General features: G+C 41.2%; 1 protein-coding gene across 1 annotated transcript; it reads left to right on the forward strand.

Annotated features, from left to right (window-relative positions):
- The first annotated feature begins 1,462 nt into the window (after positions 1-1,462).
- CHAF1B (chromatin assembly factor 1 subunit B) lies at positions 1,463-21,891 on the forward strand. Its single transcript, XM_040585050.1, has 14 exons — positions 1,463-1,525; positions 2,249-2,379; positions 6,153-6,285; positions 6,394-6,511; positions 8,690-8,793; positions 10,313-10,409; positions 12,108-12,192; positions 13,213-13,306; positions 13,921-13,990; positions 14,078-14,169; positions 15,620-15,782; positions 16,947-17,369; positions 18,787-18,878; positions 19,390-21,891. The coding sequence occupies exons 2-14, from the start codon at positions 2,254-2,256 to the stop codon at positions 19,506-19,508; spliced, it is 1,716 nt and encodes a 571-aa protein (XP_040440984.1). The 5' UTR covers positions 1,463-1,525; positions 2,249-2,253; the 3' UTR covers positions 19,509-21,891.
- Positions 21,892-22,217: the final 326 nt, after the last annotated feature.

The following is a 22,217-nucleotide window of genomic DNA, read 5'->3' on the forward strand; positions in this document are numbered from 1 at the left end:
TACTTGGTTGTCTTAACACAGATGACTAATACAGAGACGGCAGCGTGCAAGGTATTGCACCCATATGTTTGGGTTAATACCCAGGTTGTAGTAATCAGTGGCTTCATGGTGCTGGCTTGGCTACTTTGTGTAAATAATGTACGCCTGCCTAGCCACTGGGCCCTTGAAAAGGATTTAGAAGACTGATCAAAGGGGAACATCCAGCCCTAGGAGGTGTTGGAGGCTGGAAGTCAGCAGAAACTTCGGGAACTAGTGGAGAGGTAAAGGCAGCAGGGAGAGATGGTGACCACCAACCCAATTTAAGACCCAAAAGGCTTGTACCCCTACACCTGCAAGGAGCATGCGTGCTAATCTACGTGGCGAGTGGTGCTAATTTGAATATAACTAATCAATGAGCATGAATTTAGGTGGGTTTTGCTAATCTGAATATGCTGTAGTTCTTTTGCGTGGTGTGCTGGCTTTGTGGAATCGCCACCTGGCACCCATCTTTGTGCAAACATGAACTAAATAAATACCTGCTCTGTGTGTAAAACTGGCTTCTTGCATGCTGGGTGCACCAGACCCTCCTTGTGGGACAGCAGGTTTGTCGTGGAAAGGGTTGCACCTGGTACGGAGATGTTCTAACCAGGGAAAAGCTGCGCTCTTAGAACCCAGGGGATGTGTGTGTTGAATTTTGAGGAAGTTCCTGAGTTTGGTGTGTGGCTGTATTTGGTGCTTTCTGCTGTGCGAGTGAAATTTCACATCAAGCACAAGGACTTGCACTGTCCTGGCTTTCTAAGCCTCATCATACTTGCACAGAAATCCTCGTCACCCTCTAGTTAGAAGTTCTCTTTCTTTTTAAAAAATAAAATTAAAAGAACCCTCATCTGCATACACTAAATCTTGGCTTGTTTTCCGCTTTATGACGCGCTGCGTTGGGCAGCAAACACCTGGTGGGAGCTCTGTGGGGTATGAGATTTGGCATTCCCCACGGGGCTGAGGGGTCTCTTGCCTTCTCCCCAGCGCAGCCGTGCAGCCCTAGGTGGTGTGGGAAGAAAGTAGATGCCAGGTTTCTATGGATGAAGATTTTTTTATAAAATTTCAAAGGGGGAGGTTTGCATTTGAGAGGAAGGATCGGTTGGCCTCTGACCAGTCTAAATGTTAAAACTTCTCAAATACATCAATGACTTGCCTTTTAGGGGGTTCTTTTTGCTAGTTGGGGAGCGGGAGAGCATTGGGCCTTTTTAGTTTTTGCTTTGTTTTGTTGTTCTTGTGGGGTTTTTCTGACTGAAAGCACGCCTAGGGCAGGGCAGGCGCAGCCGCAAGGGCAGCGGGGCAGGAGCGTTCGCGGGTGTGTGTCCCCCTCCGTTTGCGTTCCCGGCCCCGCGCCACTGTGGCCGTTGCCAGCAGGGGGCGCTGCCGCACCGTGGGGGCCCCTCGGCCGGCGGGGGCGGGGATCCGCGCGCAGGCGCGGGGCGCGCGGGGCGGGCTGGGGCGGGAAACGCGGTCCCGCGCTGGAGCGGGGCCAGGCCGCGCGGCGCCGCAGGTAGGGGCTGGGGGCGCGGCCGCCGCGCGCGGGGCCCCCCGGCCGTTAGTGGCGGTTGGGGCCGCGGCGCCCCGCGGTGCGGGGGGGGGGAGGCGCCGCAGCGGGAGCCGGGCTCTGCGTGGGCGGGCAGGCGGGTACGAGGTGGCGGGGACAGCGGTCAGTGGTGCTCGCCGGGCTGCGGCCGCGTCCCGTGCGGCTGATCCCCTCGGGGCGTGGGGTGCCCACCCCCGGGGGCAGCTTCCGGGGCTTTGAGGAGCGGCCCCGGGGAGCGGCTGCGCGGCCGTGGCCAGCGGCGCCTCTGCCGTCCCCAGGCCCCCGCGTGTCCTTAGGGCCTTTCCGTTGTTTTGGCGTCTCCGTGCTCCGCAGCGGGTGCGGGAGCCGTTGCGATCCCGAGGGCGGAGGGCGGGGGCTCAGCCCTGCGGGGGGCGGCGGTGCCTGCCCCGGGACTGCCGGTGCCTCGTAACCTGCCTTGTGCTCCCGGCACAGCGTTTGATTGCACCGAGAGACGCGGCTTTACCGCCCTCCCCGCGCACAGCCCCAGCAGCAGCCTCAGCCGCAAAATGTGAAAGCGTACGGGAACGGGCTTCCTCAAGCCGCCCTGTCAGTTTCTGCAATAAAATTGTTATGAGATCTGTCTGTGGCGCTTGCAAAATCCGCGTTAACTTTGATTGCTTTAGTCGTAAGAAATAAGAATTTATCTGTTATTTGCTCCGTTTTCTGTAGCAAACATGAAGGTGATCACATGTGAAATAGCATGGCATAATAAGGAGCCTGTTTACAGCTTAGACTTCCAACATGGAGCTGATGGGAAGATCAATCGGTTGGCCTCAGCAGGTGTGGACACAGCCGTTCGTGTAAGTTTCAAACCTGTTTGCTTTGGTTTCATAACATGTTCAGAGTAAGAAGTGGCTCCTTATCCAAGGTATTGGGTGATCAGCTGGTGCATGGCACCAGTGGTGGATGGTTTAGGGAAAGAGTGCAAGGTTGTACAGCTGCGTACAGAACGGCTGCTTGCATTGCAACCTTGAGTTCTGCTGCTGAGTGTTGAACTGTTATTTTTAGAAAACTACCTGCATTGACTGTTGGGTGACATTCATGAGTAGTGCAGAGCTAGGGCACAGTCTGGTGAGTCAGTGGAAGACAACTGGGTTTAATTCCTTTATGTTCATCAATGTTGAATTTTATCTCCCATTCTGTAAGTAGTCACTCTTTTTCTACAGCCCTTTTCACTTAACTTCAGACACATCTCACCTAGAAAATGTTGTGTTGATGCTAGCAAACTTAGTTAACCAGTTGTTCATCCTTTTCAGAATCATTTATGAGAGTTGAATAGCACAAACTCCAAAATCTGTGGTTGTAGGAGTCACCTTTGTCAAATCAGGCAGTTGTTTACTGTCTTCTAAATTCTTAATGCACGTGAGGACTGTCCCCATCATTCAGTGATCTCTTGGTTTCTCTGAAAGCCTTAGCCCTAGGTGGAAAGCTTTGGGAAATGAGTGCACTGGGTGAGCCATGTTCTTTTTTATCTGGATGTTAGTCAACTCCTTAAATGAAATTGATGGCCAAGTGAGGCACAATTTCATTTGCAGAGAAATAGATTTTATTTATTTATTTACCAGCTTCTCTGTGTGGAAGGTCATAGTGGTCAGAGTTTTTCTGAGTCACCATTAGAGTACTTCTGAAAATATACATTTGCCACCCCTGTTTTTTGGAAGTGAGAGTGTGACAGAGTAGGCTACCCATCACTGCTGGGCTTTTCGTTTCACGTTTGAGTTCCTTTACGTCACTTCACTGTCTGGACCTGGCGATTTCCTGTAAAAAAGCTTTTTTTGCTTGTTTACTAAAATCTCTACTGCTAACGTTTCAATTTGAGACAATTCTTCAAACTTATCCTGCAATTCCAGGTTCCAACCTGGGACCTTCCCTGTGCTCCTTAGTAACGAACTCTAGTGAAAAGAATTCATGTAGGTTCTCTGCTATGTGTGTATGTATCTGTCTATTTAGCTGTCTTTGCTTGGTAATTTTACATTTTAATTGCCTTTTGGGCCTGCTCATGTTTTGTCAGGCTTCCATCATATATTTGAGGAAGAAATAAAAAATACTGTAATAACGTTTTACAACTGTGCAATAGGCTGAGACTAAGAATAAGGTCTTCTTTTGTATTACTACTGCATTTTGTTCTGAATGGGGAAATGCTCTGTTTTCACAGAGAATTTGAGTTCTAAAGATCAGATTTATGGTTACATTTGGAACGCCTGGCTTGGGTCCAGTTTTGTTCCTCAGGATCCTCAGCGCAGTATTTTGTAATATACACCAGTGTTTCTTAAGGTATTTCTTAGCAAATTATTATGAATGGTGACTGCTGGGATATGTACAGGATTAGAATGCCTCTTTCTTTTGGCGATGGTAAATGGGATAAATGTCATTAAAAATTGGGGGTTTATTCCAGTAGCCTCAGCCAAAACTTTAGCCTTCCTCCCTGGCAGATTGACCTTTTGCCCGTTGGTATATGCGTTTCGGGGATTTGGGCTGTATATATAGATTACTGAATATGTATTTATCATATTTATACATATACATATCTTAGAACCAGAAGAATGTCAGTCATCTTTGACATAAAAGATGCTGATGCTACATCTTCTTTTGGAGGACTAGTACATAAAGAGTGAAAACTGGCAGAAGTTACAGAGGTCTTAATTCAGGCTGCTTCATTGTTTGGTGATTCCTATTGAGGCCTGGTTGTTGGGATCTTTTGTTTTTTCTGAACTGAGGCTGCATCCAAGAGCAGATTATTTGAAACTCCAAATGGCATTTAGCTCTCTGTTGCCTTAGGCCTGTGATACAGGGACATAACAGTGTGGCTCTCATGGCTGAACCAATGCACAGGTAGAGCCATAGGAGTGGTATCATTATGCACTGCAAAATTGACAACAAGTGGGATCAGGAGTTCCTTAAGCCAGCATTGCTTGAAAAGCATCCATATTGTGCAGCTCTCTTAATGCTGTGGTTCTGATCGGGGGGAACTGGAATTATCATAATTCTTGCTCAGATCATCTGTTTCAAAACAGTAAATCTATTGATCTTTGCAGTATACTGCAAAACTCTGTAATTTGCTCCAACTTCTAAAGAATGCTAATATGCAGGGGTTTTCTCCTGTAGTAATTGGGGGACTTTTCAGACATAATATGCAGTTGACAGATTTGTTAACAAGATACTGTAATTTCATGCTATTGAATCATTGTATTTAGAAGCTTGTCCAATACCTTTGAAGCCCGACGTTGTCAATGAATGAAGAGAGGGTGGTGGTGTGTGTGTGTTTGGGGTTTTTTGATTTATTTGAAATACCCAGTAATGTATTTCATCAGACTAAAAAAGTACTGCAATATAATTAAAGCTTGTGTTGGGTTGACCTTGCCTGGCCACCAGGTACCCACCAAACTGCTCTATCACTCTGTCCTCAACAAGACAGAGAAAATACAATGGAAAAGCTCATGGGTTGAGATAAGGACAGGGAGATCACAATACATGTTGTGGGTGAAACAGACTTGACTTAAGGAAATTAAGAACAAGACTATAAACACCTTCCACCCACCCCTCCCTCCCAGGGTCAGCTTCACTCCTGACTCTTCTACTTCCTCCCACTGAGCAGTGCCGTGAGACGGGGAACGGGGGCTGCAGTCAGTTCGTTAAATGTTTTCTCTGCTGCTACTTCCCCCTCATGCTGTCTCCACCCCATGGTGGAGCAGGGGGTCCCTCCCATGCGAGACGGTCTTTCACAAACTGCTATAATGTGGGTCATTCCCATGGGCTGCAGTTCATTGCAAACTGCTCCCATGTGGGTCCCTTCCATGGGGTACAGTTCTTCAGGAACGGACTGCTCTAGCATGGATCCCCCATGGGGGTCACGGTTCCTGCCAGAAAACCTGCTCCTGCATGGGCTCCTTTTCACAGGCCACAACTTCTTCCAGGAGCCTGTTCCAACACGAGCTGTCCACAGGCTGCAGCTTCCTTCAGGGCTCATCCACCTGCTCTGGTATGTGGTCCTCCACAGGCTGCAGTGTGGATATCTGCTCCCCCATGGACCTCCATGGGCTGCAGGGGGGACAAGCTGTGTCACCGTGATCTCTAGGGACTGCAGGGGAATCTGCTCTGGCACCTGGAGCACCTTCTCTTGTTCTTCAACTGACCTTGGTGTCTGCTGGGCTGTTCCTCTCACATTTTTCTTACTCTGCCTCACAGATGCTGTGCAGTGTCTTTTAGCCTTCTTAAATTCGTTATCACAGAGGCACCACCAGTGTCACTGATGGGCTTAGCTTTGGGCAGCGACATGTCTCTCTTGGAGCCAGCTAGAACTGGCTCTGTCCAACACATGGCCACAGTTTCTGGTGTCTTCTCACAGAAGCCACCCTTGAAGCCTCCTTCAGTTACCAAAACCTTGCCACATAAACACATTACACAGCTGTAGCTCACAGAGGGAAAATTGGTGGTGAAACTGCAGCTTTATCTCTGAAGGTTTCAGATACAAAGTTCAAAATGACTGCCCAAGGCGTAAATTGTGGATTACTGAAGTGGTGCATATGTATTACATCTTGTTCCTGAAAATTGTCTGGAATGCTTTTGTAACTAGATATGGAAAGTGGAAAAAGGGCCAGATGGAAAAGCAATTGTGGAATTCTTGTCCAACCTCGCCCGCCATACCAAAGCCATAAATGTTGTGCGCTTCTCTCCAAGTGGTGAGATCCTAGCATCTGGAGGAGATGGTGAGAACGGCTTTTCATGTGTCTTATGCAAGATAATTTTTTAACTAAACATAATGCATTAACAAAGTGAGTGGGAAAGAAAGAAGCTTCATATGATTTCTTCTACAGATGCTGTTATTTTATTGTGGAAGCTGAATGATAGCAAAGAATTGGAGCCATTAGTTTTTCAGGATGAAGATGAAGCTCAGCTCAACAAGGAGAACTGGGCAGTCATTAAAACTTTAAGGTAACTTAATATTTTACTAGTTCGTTCTCTGTTCATTGTTTTTGATTCCCCAGTGGCTTTTATCATCTGCTACAGTCTTCTGTTCAGTATGTAGAACTTTAATGCTCTCTAAAATTTGCTTGCTCTATTATTCATCCTTTTATATTGTATTTAATGTTTTTTTGATACAATGCCAACCTACATCTGTTAAGGCAGAAGATCTGGCATTTATGTGACATAACTGATGCGAGCTGAAATTGGTTCCTTAGTTTTGCAGCTACTTAAAGCTTAGCAGAGAGGTATATGAAGTAAATGTGAAGTTTTATCTACTAGCTTTATAGTGGAAATTTTGATCATTATTATTAATGCAAAAAGCATCAGTAGATAAAATGATTTGTGCAGTTTTGCCCAGTGATAGCTGTGAGGCTCAACCAGTCTCTTTCAACTAGTTCATTTTAATAGTTGAAACAAAAGCTGCATAATACGGTATATTTTCAAGTGTACAATGATTTATAAAATATACACACTGTGCTTCCTAAGTATTAGCTGATAGTGGCCAAGGCATCAAACCACTGCTAGCAGTTGAACTACAGCAGTGTTCTGTTCTCACCATCAGCTGCAGGCTGAAAAAAATTACTGGTTCTGGACTTGGAAATGCATTTTGAATGAGCAGTGCATATAACTACCTTGCTTTCAGTGTAGTATCTGTTAACAATTTTGGTCTCTATCTGTCTGTACTGATAATGCCATTAAGAATCGACACTTGTTTACAAAAAGTAACTCTGCTATCCGTAACTGCTACATTCCTTGCAGCTGCTGAGGTTTATATCAGAACAGTTTCAAAAGTGCTAGTGGGATCGCTTACAGCACCACATGATCGTTGAGGAACATTGGAGTTAATCTCTTAAATCAAACAAACCGAATCCCCCTTGTCTAAACGTGGCATTGCAAATAGAATCCTAGAACCATAGAATGGTTTTTGTTGGAAGGGACCTTGAAGATCATCTAGTTCCAACGCCCCTGCCATGGGCAGGGACACCTGCCACCAGACCAGGTTGCTCAAAGCCCCATCCAGCCTGGCCTTGAACACTTCCAGGGATGGGGCATCCACAGCTTCTCTGGGCAACCTGTTCCAGTGTCTCACCACCCTCACAATAAATAGTTTCTTTCTAATGTCTAACGTAATACCCCTTGTTCTGTAGCTACAATCCCTACTAAGAAGTTTGTCCCCATCTTTCTTGTAAGCCTCCTTGAAGTATTGAAAGGTCACTATAAGGTGTCCCCAGAGCCTCCTCTTCTCCAGGCTGAGCAACCCCCAAGTCTCAGCCTGTCTTCGTAGGAAAGGTACTCTGATCGCGTTCATGGCCCTCCTCTGGACTGGCTCCAACAGGTCCATGTCCTTTTTATGTTGGGGGTCCCAGAGCTGAATGCAGTACTGCAGGTGGGGGTCTCACAAGAGCGGAGTAGAGGGGTAGAATTCCCTGCGTTGACCTGCTGGCCACGCTTCTTTTGATGCAGCCCAGGACACGGTTGGCTTTCTGGGCAGTGCACAGTGCTGGGCCATGTTGAGCCCCAGGTCCTTGTCAGGGCTGCTTTCAAACCATTCTCCGCCCTGCCTGTATTGATATTGGGAGTAATAAAAATATTTGTTATTAAAGTTACCACACAGTATAAGTCTTCAAACAATAAGCAATAAAAATTGTTTTCAATTTGAGCCCTTCTAAGTGTTTCTGAATATCTTGCAATACTTGTTCAGCTATATCTAAATCAACCTTAATTTTCTGTTTGTTTATTGCTTTTCTGAAACCCATAAGTATGCAGGAAAGTTTTCTTGAATTGCAGCACTTCCTAATTACTTTGGTGTAGTGTTTTATTTTCTGTTTGTAAAAATCTTAGAAATGTTCATTTCCAGTTCTCTAGCTACAAATTCATAAATTACTTCAAATAGGTGATTTTCATTGTCTCTGGAAAAGACCTGTTGAAAAGTCAGGCTTATTTTGAATAGAAGTAGGATGTGCTTTTTTGAAATATTCTATCACCTTCTGAATATGGAAAGTTTTTTCAAAAGCTGAAAGTCATGCTGTTCGTTTTACTTCAGTGATACTTTATTTGCTACTTTTTTTAACCTACAAATTATAAAACTCCTGTTTACATGTAGCTGTTAATTTTTAAATTAATGGTTTCTTTTCTGGTTTCTAGAGGCCACTTAGAAGATGTATATGATATTTGTTGGACCTCAGATGGAAATTACATGGCGTCTGCTTCTGTAGATAACACAGCTATAATGTGGGATGTCAATAAAGGTAAATGCTACGTTTATCCTTTGCGTCTGCAGTCCTGTTGGATGCACCTCATGGTATTTACCATAAGACTTGAAAGCATCTTTCTTTGTGATTGCTAGATTTCTGGGATTGTAAGGCAGATAGCCCAGCATATAGTGTATACCCGCAGGCCAGAAAAATCTACACATAAGTAACCTCTTCTCTTTGGAGTATTCAGGAAATAAACTTTAATTTTTTTTCTCCCCAAACTCCTAAACAAGCAGCTTGTATACTACTTACACCCCCACACACACCAACAAACAAACAAAACTCGATTATTATTTTTTTAATAACTGCCTATCTAGGTAAAAAAATAGGAAGCAAGCAGAGGATGCAGACTCCGTTTTGCAAGATGTAACTTTTTTTCTAGGCTCCATTAGGCAAACCACTTCTTTCTCATCCTAGTGCAGTGGAATTGTTTGTATTTGCCAAGAAAATCCCATCTAAAGAAGTTCTGGTAGTAACAGCTAGGTTAGATTGCTTTACAATGGCTTGATGTTTTCTTATTAACAATGTAATCGTTACTTTCACTTTTAATTTATTGTGGAAATACTTAACTTTCTCTAAAGTTAACTTTTCATCTTTTTATCTTTTCCTATCAATAGTAAAAATACATGTAGGGCTGGCTCAGTGCAAAGAGAGCATCACTGGCTTAAGTTCCTGAGGTGCAAACTGTTGGCAGCTTACAGGGTATCCTGTAGAAATACCATTATGTGTTTGCTCTGTTCATACACTTTTCTTAGACATCTGTTGTTGGCCAGTGTTCGAAGCAGAATAGTGCACCAGAAAGGCTTCTGTTGTTGTGTAATCCACTACTATTCAAAACAAAGTGTTTTGAGAATTATCTGTTACTGTACCTCATCACAACGCTTTGTGTCTGTGACACTGAACTATGGGATATCAGTGGGGTCAGAGAGCTCATGCCTTTGAGACATCATGACAGAATAAGCTGTGGAAGAACATGAGTTAGCACTGCTGTAGAATTGTTTCTGAAAGCTACCCACATGTAAGCATCAGTGAACAAGTGTGTAGTCTATTTTTTTCAATGTTGGCTCAGCAGAGTGGATGAGTTTATACAACCCCCCAGCTGGAAGCTGTGTTTTAATGCTGGAATTTCTGCCTCGATGTTCAGCTAAATTCAGTTGACTTGAACAGTATGCTAGACTTGCCTGAAAAGTTTTTTTCTAAATCGCAAAGTTTTGAAATAATTCTGTTTTGAAATATACTCATCTTGCACATTGAGTACCTAAGCCAAGCTGCTTATCTGAGTTCGATTGTAGGGAACAAGCCATAAACTGGAATGTCACAGTTTACTGTACTTGTGAAGATTCTAGAAATAAAGCAACTGTTTCTGATATTCTTATGGGGTAGTAAACAGTTTATATGTTTAGAAGATTGTTTCTGTAAATTTTGAAATGTTTTGTCTTGGTTTATTTCCGAAATGAAGAAATGTTCTAAAACACATTTAACTTTAGAATCTAAAAACTGTTTGTAATTTCAGGACAGAAGGTTTCAATATTAAATGAACACAAGAGTTATGTCCAAGGAATAACCTGGGATCCTCTAGGCCAGTACATTGCAACTCTGAGTTGTGATAGGTGAGCTGTTGGTCTAAGTATTTTGTCTCAGTGTTCTTTCTTACTTGAGCATGGATTAAAACCAAGTTTATAGGATAAATGTGATTTTTCTTTTTGTTTTCTTCAGGTTGTTCTGTAAGAACATTGATGTGAAAGTAAAATGATACTTCAGTTAATCTTTCGATTGTGGTAAATGATTCCTGAAGTCTGAGTGTCCTCTCTAAGCAGCAAATAATTTTTATAGATAAAAGTAAATATATTAAATATAAACAAAAAAATTATAGACATTTTTCATTGATCATTAGAGATATCAAATATATCTTAAGAGAGTGCTGCATTCTCTGGTTGTTAATGATAATGAGCTAGCAGGTTCATCCTTGTACTTTTACATAAAGATATGAACAGGTTAAGAAATAGGTTAAAATGTTTTTCCACTGATAGCTTTTTTTTGCCCTTTTGCTCCCTCCATCCCGAACAGTTTTGTAAGTGATGTCATTGGGAAAGCTAAATGCACACTTCATAAACTTGGCTCTTGTCAGAACGTTGAGTGAGCTTAAACTGTTTAGGGCATGTGTGCTGCTCTGAAGGGGTTTGCAGCTGGCTAATAAATGCATGTCATCTGGCACCCACTGCAAAGAAAATGGCTGTAATAGTGGAAAAGTAGTTTTGATTTAAGATTTGCAATAGGCTTAGAAAAACGGTAAGTTAATGGCAACTGTGTCATTTTGAGCCTCTGTCTTCTGATAATCAGTTATGTGAGATTTGTGTGCTTTTATTAAAATGAACAGCAGTGAAACACAGGTAGTAGAATAATGCGTAACTTTTTCTTGGAGTGAAGTTGCGAGCGAGGCCATGAACTAATCTGAAGAGGGGAAGTCTCTCACCCCCTCAGGTTCCAGATGCTTTTCTGTAAGGTTAGGGAATAGCATCAGCTCAGTGAGGGTCTAATGGAGCCCAGCCATTTACTAGGACTTGGGCACTCAGTAGCCCACGGTGGGGAGACCTCTTCACTCTTTTGGCAGACCAGCTTAGCTGTGTGATGTCCAGAGCCAGTAGTTCCACAACAGTCTCAAGCTGTCTGCCACAGCCTCACCTATTTTTTCTTCCTAGCTTTGTGCGGGATTCCTTGTGGAGCTCTTTCAGCACATTAAATCAGCAGAAAGCTGTCTGGGTTTTGTGTTAGGTTGGTTTTCTGCCAGCATAACAAACCAGCATAACTCAGTGAAGGTCAGAGCTAGCAGAAAGGAAGGGGTGGTGGGACAAACAGTTGGGTTTGCTTAGGCTACTTACTGTTTTAGTGAAATGAAGTCAGGGGAATTCCAACATTCTGTACAGAGTCATACTCCAGTTTTTGTTTATTCCAAAGGAAACTGAAGCACAGAGATGTAGCTAGTTGTCTTTGAGGTCAGTTCCCACTCTGCAGGAACATACTGACTACCACAGCACAGGTAGGAATGGTGTGGCTGTTCACTGTCCACTGATGCCCGTGTTCCTCCACAAATGTGTATGCTGGTACTTCACAAACCTTACTGAGTCAAGTAATTGACAGTGATACATTGGTTATTTAGCCATCAAAACATGTCCCCCCAGTGGTGTCTCATGAACAGAGTTAAAATTAATGTTTGGGAGTCCTGACTGGCAAGTGAGGTCCTGTAGCATCGTGTGAAACTTCGGGTGAAAGGAAGCTGCTCATAGCTAACTGTGCTCTCCACCATGTAGGATCCTGCGAGTATACAACACACAAACCAGGCGCGTAGCCTTCAATGTTACCAAGATGCCATCTGGATCAGGAGCTGAAGGAGAGGTATGTTGTTCTGCTGATGATGGTACTGGAGAACGTGCTGGGTACTATTTTAGATGAGTTGTTGCATTCTATGAAACCATAGGGTCAAATATTTTCCATTCAAGTAATCCATGTATCAGATGTTTTTGCCTCTACCACACCTTTGCGTTTTGTAGATAGACCGCTTCAGAGTTCCTCGAACATTACAGAAATAAGAAAGTGCATTGACTGCTGCTATTATCTCTTGCAAGTTCAGCTGGTTAAAGTAGTAACACAATGTCTTTGGCTGTAAATGGTAAAAATAGTGTGGAAAAATAGTATGCATAGTGAATTCTTAATAGGATAAACTTCAAACATGTCTGTCAGTAGCTGTAAGCTTATTAATGGATATGACATAGCAATAATATTTTAAAGTTAGCAGACTGAAATTTTCAAAAAAGAAGTCTGATTTTTAGGAAAAAATATGAATTAGGGAAAATTCAGGACATTTTTTCTAACCCGAAGAGGGAAAACAAAGAGCTCTTTTCCCCCAAACAGTTCTAAGTGATAGTAAAATCACACCTCCAAGCTGGCTATAACCTTTTTAATTCCTTCTATTCCTTTTCTTTTTTTTGTGAAAACATTTGTAACAGTTTTATAGAGACTAAAGAACAGGCCTGAGAAAGGGCATTTTGCCATTATAGAAGTTCTCTTTAAAACTCTAATACTAGAGTTAAAATTAAATGCCTAAGGAACAGGCTTTTACGTTAACTGTTAAATAGTGTCGTTCTCCAGGTTATTACTATTTTTTGATTACTGGTCTAATGTGACTGCTCTTGGAGTGTTTTGATTAGTAGCTGAAGAGGGATCAAGGACTATTTTTCTTAGCTGTGAAGAATTTATAGCACAGCAGAAAGCAAAGATTGAAGGAGCCATGCTTTTTAAAATGTTTTATTTTAAAAGTTCCATCAGGTTGGATTGTACAACTGGATGATTTTTCTCACTTGCATTCCAGCTGACATGTTCGTGGCATTTTACACAATCATAGTTTCAATGTTACAGGCTAGGAGCTATCGGATATTTCATGATGACAGCATGAAGTCATTTTTCCGCAGGCTCAGTTTTACTCCTGATGGCTCCTATTTACTCACTCCAGGTATGTGAGAACATGTACTGTAACTTACATTGTATCTATTATGCTCTAGTTTGCATCTGCATCAAGATTGCTTTCAGACTGCTAGGGCATGCTTATTTATCTTAGTTATGCCAGTCCTCATTATTCCTGTTGAAGAAAATAAGACTCCACAATCATCTTCCATTAGCAGTCCAGAACATCAGCTTTCTCCTGTATTTATGGCCTTTTTCTGAACTGAAACATGTAAATTGCAACAATATAGCTCTGTTAAAATAGAAATGAAGAATAATGAGTGGTTTCTTTTGACTGGTCTCTGTTTGTATCTTTCCTTAAAGAACATTCAGCAGTCATAGTAAAAATAACATTGCAAGGAGGGGATCAGTTTGCCCATATAAGCACTGCTTTTATAGATGTCTGGCAACATCAAAAAGAAGCTTTGAGGGGGAAGTATATAAGGGAAACAAAAACAGCACTAAATAAATATTTGGGATGCCTTTTTAAGTTGTGTTCAGGTTGCGCAGCTCTTGCCCAAGTGACGAGCCTAATTCCTGAGATGTAGAATGTTTATGGACATAAAGTGTGTACTCAGTACCTTTTTGAGTTGATGAGTAATGTTTTAACCTTTATTTTTGCAGCTGGCTGTGTTGAATCAGGAGAAAATGTGACAAACACCACATATATTTTCTCCAGAAACAATCTTAAAAGGTAGAGTTTAATAAGATAGAAATATATTTTTATTAAAAAAAATAAAAATCAAATGCTGTTTTCTGAAATACTGATTCTTTATAAAAGGCCCGTGGGTCACCTGCCATGTCCTGGAAAGGCAACTCTTGCTGTTCGCTGCTGCCCAGTCTACTTTGAGTTAAGACAAGCATTTAATAAAGGTACTGTAAATCCTTCAGGGAGTATGATTTTATAGCAAATATGTGAAAAGGCCAGTGTTGCTGTTTACTGTTTTATGCCCCTAGCCTTTTAACATTCTGTTAAGATAGTGTTGTACCACATCTTAAAAGCTGTTTCCTGATTCTAAGACCCTGAATTCACCTTAAGTACTTTGTGAGTAGCTTTTGATATAGTGGATAAATGTTCTTATTTGGCCTCTTAGGCTATAGAAACACTGTTTAATATTTTTCTTTAACTTTTAACCATTTTGTGTGAGTAAAAATAAATAACTTGGGTTAGCACTAAAGGAGTGACCTAGTGAAATATTTTCTGTAAGTCTCAACTACCCACATCACAGAAGCACCAGAGAATTGGTGTAGTTTGCAACAACCATTGATGTTTATTTAAGGAAGGCAAACCTGAACAGTGCTGGTGTTACTGGCCAGAACAGGAATTCTGAGGTGGGGAAAGGATTGTATGAAGTTGCATAACAACTTACCTGAAACTGAAATCCAGCTTTATTGTGAGCCCAGTGGGTCAAAGAGTGTTTATATTTAAGACCGGTCTTACTCTGGTGACAGGGCAGAGCTTTGCTCCTTTCTTAGAGGGTCAATTTGTAGTATTCCTTACAGGATTTACGGATTACCTGTTATGTTACATATCTTCATCATGATCTTTAGATTCACTGTAATGGTGTGTTGCAAAGTAAGGAGCTAAGTGTCTGCTGTTGGTCTCTGTAGCTCCTCTAAATGGGGTGTTTAGTTTCTGTAGCATGCACCCAGAAAAGTGAAAAATCTATGGTAGTTTAGAAATCTATAGATGTGAGTACATTATGTCAATGGCCTGTCTGTTTTAGTGCATAGCTTCCGTAATCATTGTAGAACTGAACGGGAGCTCTGTACGCTAGGAATTTCTGAAAGCCGCTAGCTAGCATTCAGCTTCCAGCGGAAGTTGGAATGATGTGGCCTTACAAAGAATTAATGTTGCAATGAAAAGACAAGCTAGGTGCTGAACCCAAGATAACACAGTTTTGACTGAGTCATACAGAATATAATGTCATGGTATATATTTGTCATAACCTTGACTTGCAATGTATCGCTAAGGTGTGTTTGTTTGGACTTTAATACTAAAGTTCGTATAAAAAGGCAGAAAATTTTCAGCTGGAAAATGTATTACAAACTTTAAAAAACAAAATAATAGCAATCCAGATGGACAAAGTTTCTGCCAATTTCTGTCTCCTCAGCTAATACAATAGAAGGCAAACTACAGGCAACAGAAATGTTAGTGCTTGGCATTAAACTTTACATTTTATAGAAGTGCTGTCTTAGCCATTATCTTGATACTAATTGATAATGTAATCTTTGTTTAGATTCATGACTAAGCTAGTGCAGTTACTGCCTTATAGTAGATGCAAGAGAGAATTCTCAATGTGTTCATTTCTTTGCATTCTAGATGAAATCAGTCAGAAAGCATCCCCTGCTCTATTTAATCTGCCCTATCGATTGGTGTTTGCTGTTGCTTCAGAAGATTCTGTGCTTTTTTATGATACTGAGCAGTCCTTCCCCTTTGGTTATGTTTCTAACATACATTATCATACCCTGAGTGACATTTCATGGTAGGTAATTGTTGTATTCTTAAAATTTATTGAGATGGGGAAATGTCCTTTTTACATGTTGAAGTCCTGCACAACATCTTGTATCTTGCTTTATTTTTGTCTCATGACACACACGTGGTCACTGTCATCACAGTGTCTGAACAGCAAGCCACTTATTTTTTCCCTGTAAGCCAGAGAATGACTGCTCTTTCTCAGTTGGGAAACTAGGTGCAAGCATCCTGGGAACAAGTAAATGGAGATTTTTATGAAAGTAAAGCACTATGTGCCCCTGAAAAAAGTACTCATTGTTCAGGCAGTGTAACTGATAATGAAGTTATATGGAGGTTTTGGAAGTCATCTCTCAGAGTTCAGGTGTCTGTATCCTGGCCAAATTCTGTTTTGTCTGCACACTTCTGCTCGGTGGTTCTTGATGTATGGGACAAAATAATTTTATCTGACTTGATATGGGGAGTCAGAACTGGAGGTGAAAACTGAACCCAAGTGTTGCAATCAGGCCCCAGCCCTCTGCTTCTTCTCTCATGCCTTTCTAGCCCATATACCTAAGCTGAGGACCACATGGAAGCTTCTTGTTCAAAAAAATCGTAATTGATGCTCAGACATTGTGAAAACCATTGTGCGTCAGGAGGAGGGGAGTGAAAGGGAATAGAAAATAAAGTGGTTTTAATCAGTGATAGGCAGACACTACTTGGTGAAATGGGCACAAAGAACCCATTTAAGTGAGCACCATGGTGATTCTGATCACTGCCTCTGCTTAGTACAAGGAGCACAGCCAAAGAGCTTGAACAGCTCTATTGGTCTGAATGAGGAGATTTCAGCAATATTTCGGAAACTGTGGCTAAAGATTTGTGTACCTGCAATTGAACCATACTTCGCGGCAGCTCAAGTGCGTGTGGGTGCTGGCAGCAACATATTACAGGTGATCACAGACACCACCAGAGAGATTGAATTGGATGTGAAGGCCAGAATTGAAGATCTTTTGAATTGGATGTCTTTCACTTGACTGCAGTTTCACTTAAATGTATGCATGTACTTGGGGAAGGGAGAAGGAAAAGACAGGTACAGCGTGTGTTATATGGGCGGGGGGTGGTGGTGTGTGTGAGGGTTGAAGAAAAGTTCTGACCTCTGACCTTTACTTTTAATGGGAAAAAAAATAATCACAAATAGGTCCAGCGATGGAGCTTTTCTTGCTATTTCTTCCACGGATGGATACTGTTCATTTGTTACCTTTGAGAGGGATGAACTGGGAATACCACTGAAGGAGAAGCCACAAATAAATGTCAGGACTTCTGGTGCATCGGAGAAGAAAGTGAAAAAGAGCCAGTCACACAAAGTCATTTCCTCAGGCCCTAGGCTGACAGAGGGGACTTCTTCCAGCAGGGTCACTGATCCCAGCACTCCCACCCTCCAACCTAGAACACCTACAGCTGCCGGTAAGGACTTGCCTTCCACACCTGTTGGCATAAAAAATGTTCCAGTCTCATCCTCAGACGAGAGGAAAATCAGCCAGCCAGCCAGCCAGAGCGCTAAAGTAAACCAGCCCAGGAGGATTACTCTCAACACTTTACAAGCATGGAGCAAGACGCCAAGGTGAGATTTATATTGCTGTTTCCAGTCATAAATACGAAGGCCAAGACAAGCTGTGCTTGTGCTACATTTAAAGGTTGAGGTTTAAACATAAATTCCCAGCCCTGTGTCTTGGTGGTAGCTGTCTTGACATGGAACTTTTTGTTCCAGTTGTACTGCAACTGAAAGGTCAAAATGTCTCCTGAATCTTAAAACAGACAAAATATAAAAGCTGTACGAAATGTGAGGCAGTAGCAAAATTAATCTGACCATTACACCTTGGAAGTAACAGGTGTCTGTCTTCTGGTCCCATTTTGTCTACAAAGATGGTACCTGAAGCCTTCAGCTGACAGGAATTATTTAAAGGCCCTTCTGACAAGAAATATTTTAAGAAAAGTGTAAGTCTAGACAGGCCCTCAGTGTTCAGTCATGGGTGTGGGACTTACGCATTGGTTGAGGTTATTTCCTAAGGTGAAAATCTAGGTCTTTAGAAACTGACTGTAATTCTTTCTTGGTTATCAGACAGCACGCGATATAAGATAACAAGCTGGTGTGCAACAGTAAGGAGGCAGCTACACAATTAGAGATCTAGACTTTGTCAGCAAAACAAGGCTATTTTAGAATTGAAGGTGACTATTATAACTTCTCATAGGAATGTTTTAATTAGCAGGTGGCTAGGGAAGAAGTGGTGAACAAGAAAGCAGGATAGTGGATTTCATCAACAACCACAAAGAAAAATCTTGGAGATGATGGGTTTCTCTTTTTTTTCACCAGCATTTATCTGTACTGGAACTAACAAGTCAGAGGGTTGTAGGTAGTTGAAAGTGACTTTTGCCAGGATGGTGAGTTGACTGATGGAGCTAATTAATCTTTTTAATTTTGAGACGGAGAAAAAATAATCATATTAACTGATTGTACCATGAGTGTCATCTTGTAGTAGCGTGCACGGTGCTGCTTGTGACTGGGGTTTTTATTGGCTCAATCTTCTGCTGCTTTTGTGCTTCATTTTTAAGTGCCACCAGAAGAGAGTCAGCGGAAGAAAACAGATTTACGGTAATTGCTAGTGGACCTCAGTGGGCAAAAGAATTCCCTAGAGCATTATGAATCTAAAGTGTTAACATGGGCATGGCTAGGGAATAGTAAGTGTAGCCAGTCTTAACTTTAAAATATTTGACCGAGATACTGTGCTCTGAATGTGAATGTCAGCATTGTGCCACATATAACATACACAGTAGTACTTTCTAGTGGAAAAGATAACTAGTGGTATTTCAAGTACTTCTGAAAAATGCTGTATTGAACATACAGCAAGAAGAAAAAATGCATGGTAAAATGTCTGAACTGCATTTAAATTTAACTGATTCTATCTAGAGTAAATCTTTAAATAAAGTATTTGTGGAAACGATGGCTTTAAAACAATTGAACTGTTTCTGCTCTTTTAAAGGAGAGTAAATTTGATTCCACTGAAGCAGGATACACCAACCTCTGTGTATACAGATACAGTTCCTGTACCTCCTTCCTCAGAACAGGAACATGGTAAGCTTTTGTGGCAGTTAATGCCCAGCAAAGTCTTTTGCCAATCAGTTCTTTCCAATACAGACTTCTGTTATAAGCTATAAGCTTGTAACATGAGCACAATCAAGCACACACCTAAACCTAGCTGCAGATCCTAAAGTTTCTTCACTGTTTTGGTGTGTTTGAAAAGTGCTTTTGACAATATGAAATGTGTTCTCACTGTGGTCACTCTTGGGCAGCTGCTTATGTGACAATATGTCATTACAGTTCTTATAGTAATGGGTGCATTAGCTAACACTGAAACCAAGAAGAGTAAATTCACTTGGAGGTAATGTTCTCCGGGTCCTACAGATGGGTTTTAAAGACCCTTGTACCTTCACCACATCATTGTTTTAGAAGCTGGACTCTCTCAAACGGGGGTTAGATTATTTTTTTTGGTGAGCGCTGAATTGTTTGTGAATTCAGCAAACCAATTTCCTTTCTTAATCTGGATTTCTTTAGCTTAAATGATTTTCCTATCTGCCTGTTTCAGAGAGGCTATTACCATCTGATGACAGTCTTCAAAATCCCCCAGCATCAAAACGTCCTAGAACTGAGGAAGTGTCTCTTCCTACATCTGAAGATCAGATCAGCTGTGATTCAAGCAAATAAAGGCTGAGCTTTTAGTAGACTCTTCACAGGCTGAAGGCGATGCAGCCATATTTGAGGGTGCATTTCTTTTTGCAAATATTGAATCCTCAATTCCTGATTAAAGTACCATATGCATATTTGACATAGTGCTGTGGAGAAAGAAACTGACAGTAGAAGACACAGGTTTCAGGAATGTAGCTTTGCAGAAAAGGAAATAGTTGGGAAGTAACTTCTAAGTACATTTCTACTTCTTGAAGACAGCATTGTTCAAGAAATGCCACAGCTTAAGGAGATCAAGCAAATCTGGGTATTGAAAAAACATACAGTAACCTAAGACTCTCAATCAAAGTCCCTAAGCTGATGTTTATACAGTATTACATCTTCCAGTAACCTGTCTGGCAAAAGAATAGAATTTCTAACAGTGTAAATGCATTTATAATGATTTGATGTGGTTGAAGACAAAAAAAAAGAAAAAAACACCCAAACATTTTTATTCAGGCACCTTGGCTTTAATGTTTAGCAATGTGCAAAGTAATTCATCCTTTCCAGTACTTGTGGGTACAAAATAATTCATCCTTTCCAGAACACGTGGAATGGAAGCTGATGTTCACATGCTCTAAATGCAGCAGCATACTGATACGATTGAAACATAAATCAGAACTTGTAACTGCAAGGAACAAGAAAGCAAAGGAAGAAACCCTCTGATGACCTGTTACAAGCATTAAAGAGCAGAAGAAAGTTTTAAACTGTTTAATTCCTGTATTTGAAAAAAAAATGCAGACATGAGATTTTCCTGAGGCAGCAGGATTTGAGTGTATACAATAGAAGATTCCCCCTTTTATTTTTTCCGAATCTTAACTCTCTTTAGCCAATAAAATACAAATCCAGTGTATGCTAAACTTGGAAAATTTGATTTCTTTTTAGCATTTAATACTTGTACTAAACATTTAGCATATAATAACTGAACCAAGACCTGTAGATTGAAAACAATGAGACCAAAGTATTTGAAAATCACTACAATGGATTTGCTATGGCATGTACACTTAGCTTCCTGAAGTAGAATGCTCAGCCATGGTATTCTGAGCTCATTCACTTATTTTTATTTAACGTCATGGACTTGATTGTAATAAGTAAGATAATTCTTAAAATGTGAGTAGTCATTCTAGCTAATGATAGCATGTTGAAGTTTTAAACAATTTTCTCTCGTGATTTAGGCTATTCTATCATTTGAAGTTCCACAACACACAGGAGGGGAAAGCTGCAGTTTATATTGAAGCTTTTTGACTTTCCGTCTTCCCTGGATTTGTTTTTAAGCTGTGTAATTTACTCAGTACTTGTTTTCTGTCAGGTTCTGAAAAAGTGAACTAGTACTTCAGAAAAGCAGAAATACAAATCTTTCAGAAGTGTTTAGTAAAAATTTCATGGGGAAGAAGTATTAACAAATACCTATGTCAGTGTTTCTGGCAAATGAATGAAGTGTGTTGCCTACAATTTCAACAGAAGTTAGTAAGCAGAGTTATAGGAAACTATCTTTGCTTTAACCACTGAGGTGAGGATGGAGCTTTGTTAGACTTACCCAAACCTGGGTTTTCTTCTAGTGAAGCATATAAAGACTTTATTACTAAGCAAAGCCACATCTAAAACTGTTTTTTTCCCAGAAAGTTTATAGAGGTACCTAAATTAAAGTTTGTAGAGATACCAGAATTGATAGCTGAAGCAGATACTTGTAACTAACATGCCTTGTTGGACTTGCTATTGTCCAGCCTGAGCTGTAAGAACATTGGTATTTCATCTTTCTGTAGGATAGCAACCCACTTAGTACCGTACTGCAGTGTTTTGGTTTATGCACAGCAAAGTATCCTTTGAATTCAGACTTACACTTCTAAATACTAATTGCAGAGCTATCCTGATAGATATTTTTAAATCTTTTTGTATCAGTGTATTTCAATGTAAACTACACTTTTTGTTGAAGACTAGTAGGTTGGATATATTATTTTAGTCTTACTGGCTGGTCTCTGTGGTCTTCACTCTTCAGATGCAATTAAATGTATTAATCTCATACTGTAACCATTCAGGTGGCATCCGCCTGGTACTTTATAGGGTTGAGCAACTTATTTTTTCTCTGCCTTGCTATCTAATAGGCACTGTAAAGTTAACGTGGCTTTTTCACTGCTGCCATTTTCACATCATGATCTCCATCAGAGTGCTCTGCCTGGTATTTTGTCTTCCCTAATAGGAATTTTTTTCCCTTTAGATCTTGTTGTCTTTTGCCACTATGATTTCCTACTTCTCTGCTGATTCTGTTACTTACTGCTTTGTCAAAATTATATGGCACTAGGTTTCTAACATTTTTCTATAAATGGATGCCATCATTCCTGTAATAAATTACTATCTTTAACACTGACAGTCAGAACTGGATTCCTGGATTTTGTGATCTCTTTTTCAGTCTCCAGTGGGCCATTCCCCCATAACGTTAACACTTAAAGACACTGAAAACTATTCTCACACTGTTCCTGGAAAGTGGGTTCATGTTTTGTTCTCAGTCATGTGCTAGACTCTGCTCCAAGAAAGAACATGCCCATTGCTATTTCAGTTCTTTCTTGACTGCTTCATAAGGTGATGTATTGCATAGACAATTATTCTTTCAGGGACGTTCTTTAGTCTAGGTTTGACTTGAATGTTATTTTAATTGGCCAGCTGAATTGTTCATACTTCAAATGGACCCTGAGT

Source organism: Falco naumanni, chromosome 2 (genome assembly GCF_017639655.2).
Source record: "Falco naumanni isolate bFalNau1 chromosome 2, bFalNau1.pat, whole genome shotgun sequence".
Lineage (NCBI taxonomy): Eukaryota > Metazoa > Chordata > Aves > Falconiformes > Falconidae > Falco > Falco naumanni.

What these genes read in the sequence shown, in the direction of transcription:
- CHAF1B (XM_040585050.1), top strand. Translation starts at nt 2,254, where the DNA reads ATGAAGGTGATCACATGTGAAATAGCATGGCATAATAAGGAGCCTGTT. An exon ending in CTCCTATTTACTCACTCCAG is followed by an intron (nt 13,307 to 13,920) that starts GTATGTGAGAAC and finishes TTATTTTTGCAG; the next exon opens with CTGGCTGTGTTGAATCAGGA. An exon ending in ACCCTGAGTGACATTTCATG is followed by an intron (nt 15,783 to 16,946) that starts GTAGGTAATTGT and finishes AATCACAAATAG; the next exon opens with GTCCAGCGATGGAGCTTTTC.